Source organism: Octopus bimaculoides, chromosome 19, assembly GCF_001194135.2.
Source record: "Octopus bimaculoides isolate UCB-OBI-ISO-001 chromosome 19, ASM119413v2, whole genome shotgun sequence".
NCBI lineage: Eukaryota > Metazoa > Mollusca > Cephalopoda > Octopoda > Octopodidae > Octopus > Octopus bimaculoides.
In genome coordinates, this window is record NC_068999.1 from 28,570,716 (window position 1) to 28,572,513 (window position 1,798).

A 1,798-nucleotide genomic window follows, 5' to 3' on the forward strand; every position below is an offset into this window, starting at 1 on the left:
TTTCTATGAATGACAGCAGTTATACATTTCCCAGATGCCTCCACTAAGCAGAATAATGTCTTTGCCACTTGACCCTTCTAACCTCTTCTAGGCCACCAAGGGGCTGGAATTGAGATAACAAACCTCCAACGAAATCATTTATTCTCAACAATATGTCTATGCTTCAGGCTGCTTTTCGTTAGTTATAAATAACAACCGAATGAAATCCATGGGTGGCAGTGGAGTTGCTGCTTTTGGTCTGCCTCAACCAGATGTGTTACCTGAAACCCTTGACATCGAATATGTACAGGAGATCAATTATGACATCGAAGAAATGGCAGCATTTGTGTCTGATAATGAACACAAATTGAACGAGGATCAAAAAACTGCCTTCGAATCCATTATTTCATCCACGCATAGCGAGATTCTCCAGGTGGAACTGGCAAAACATTCATTATCAATCTTATTTTGGTGAAGCTGTGACAAAATAAACAGATGGCCCTTACCATGGCATCAAGTGGAAACTCTGTTAAACGGTGAACGAACAGCTCATTCGTGCTTCAAATTGCCTCTGGACCTTGCAAAAAAAAGACATAGCAACCTGCAATATCAGTTGTGGCACTACAAAAGCAAAAATTCTCACTGAGTGCAAATTGATCATTTAGGATGAAGTGACAATGAGTCATAAGGGCGCTTTTGAGGCTCTTGACAGATTACTTCAAGACCTGAGGCATAACTCAAGGCTAATGGGCGGCCTAACAGTACTCCTTGCAGGAGACTTTCGACAAACTCTCCCAGACATTCCAAAGGGAATGAGAGCAGATGAGGTAAATGCGTGCATCAAATTTTCATACATTTGGAGCAAGGTTAGAAAGTTGAAACTCACAACAAACATGAGAGTGTAGTTAGGTGGTGATGCGCACATGGAGAACTTCTGCAGGCAATTAATGAATATTGGAAACGGTGCTGTAATTGTTGAGCAGGATGGGAAGATTAGTTTACCCTTTGGTAATTTGGTGTCAAATATACACGAACTATTGGCGAGAGTTTTCCCCAATCTGAACACACAATTCAAAGACCATTGTTGGCTGAGAAAACGTGCAATTTTGGTGCCAAAAAATGTTGCAGTAGACAATCACCCTCTGGAACAACTGCCTGGCGATCGTCAAGCATACAAGTCAATTAATAGTGTGCTCCACACCAATGACGCTGTTCATTACCCCGTTGAATTCCTCAATAGCCTTGCACCTTCAGGTCTATCACTGCATGAATTGCATCTAAAGGCTGGAGCCCCAGTTATGCTTTTAAGAAACCTCAATCCTCCAAAATTATGCAATGGCACAAAACTTATCAAAAAATTGATGCAGACAGTGTTGGAGGCAACACTATTGACTAGGAAAGAAAGTGGTGAAGATGTTTTCATTCCAAAGATTCCTCTGATTCCTTCCGACACACAAATTGATTTCAAAAGGTTACAATTCCCACTGAGATTAAGCTTTGCAATGAGCAACAACTCTGTAGTCAGACATTGGAAGTAGTAGGCCTTAATCTTGCAGTACCTGCTTTTTCTCATGGACAGCTCTATGTCGGATGCTCTAGAGTTGGAAATCCGGAAAATTTATTCATCTATGCACCCAACGGCAAAACCAAAAACATTGTGTATCATGAAGCCCTGCAACACTGAAATTTTGGAACAAAGATGCCTCTCCCTACAACAACCTCTCTCGCCAGCCTCCAGCAACCTCTCTCGCCAGCCTCCAGCAACCTCTCTCGCCAACCTCCAACAACCTCTCTCGCCAGCCTCCGGCAACCTCTCTCG

General features: G+C 42.5%; 1 protein-coding gene across 1 annotated transcript; it reads left to right on the forward strand.

Moving 5' to 3' along the window:
* The first annotated feature begins 902 nt into the window (after positions 1 to 902).
* Positions 903 to 1,517, forward strand: LOC106880093 (uncharacterized). Its single transcript, XM_014929909.1, has one exon. It carries the CDS (start codon positions 903 to 905, stop codon positions 1,515 to 1,517), a length of 615 nt encoding a protein of 204 aa, XP_014785395.1.
* Positions 1,518 to 1,798: the final 281 nt, after the last annotated feature.

Excerpts from the sequence above, each read along its gene's own strand:
- LOC106880093 (XM_014929909.1), top strand. The coding sequence starts at position 903 with ATGGAGAACTTCTGCAGGCAATTAATGAATATTGGAAACGGTGCTGTA.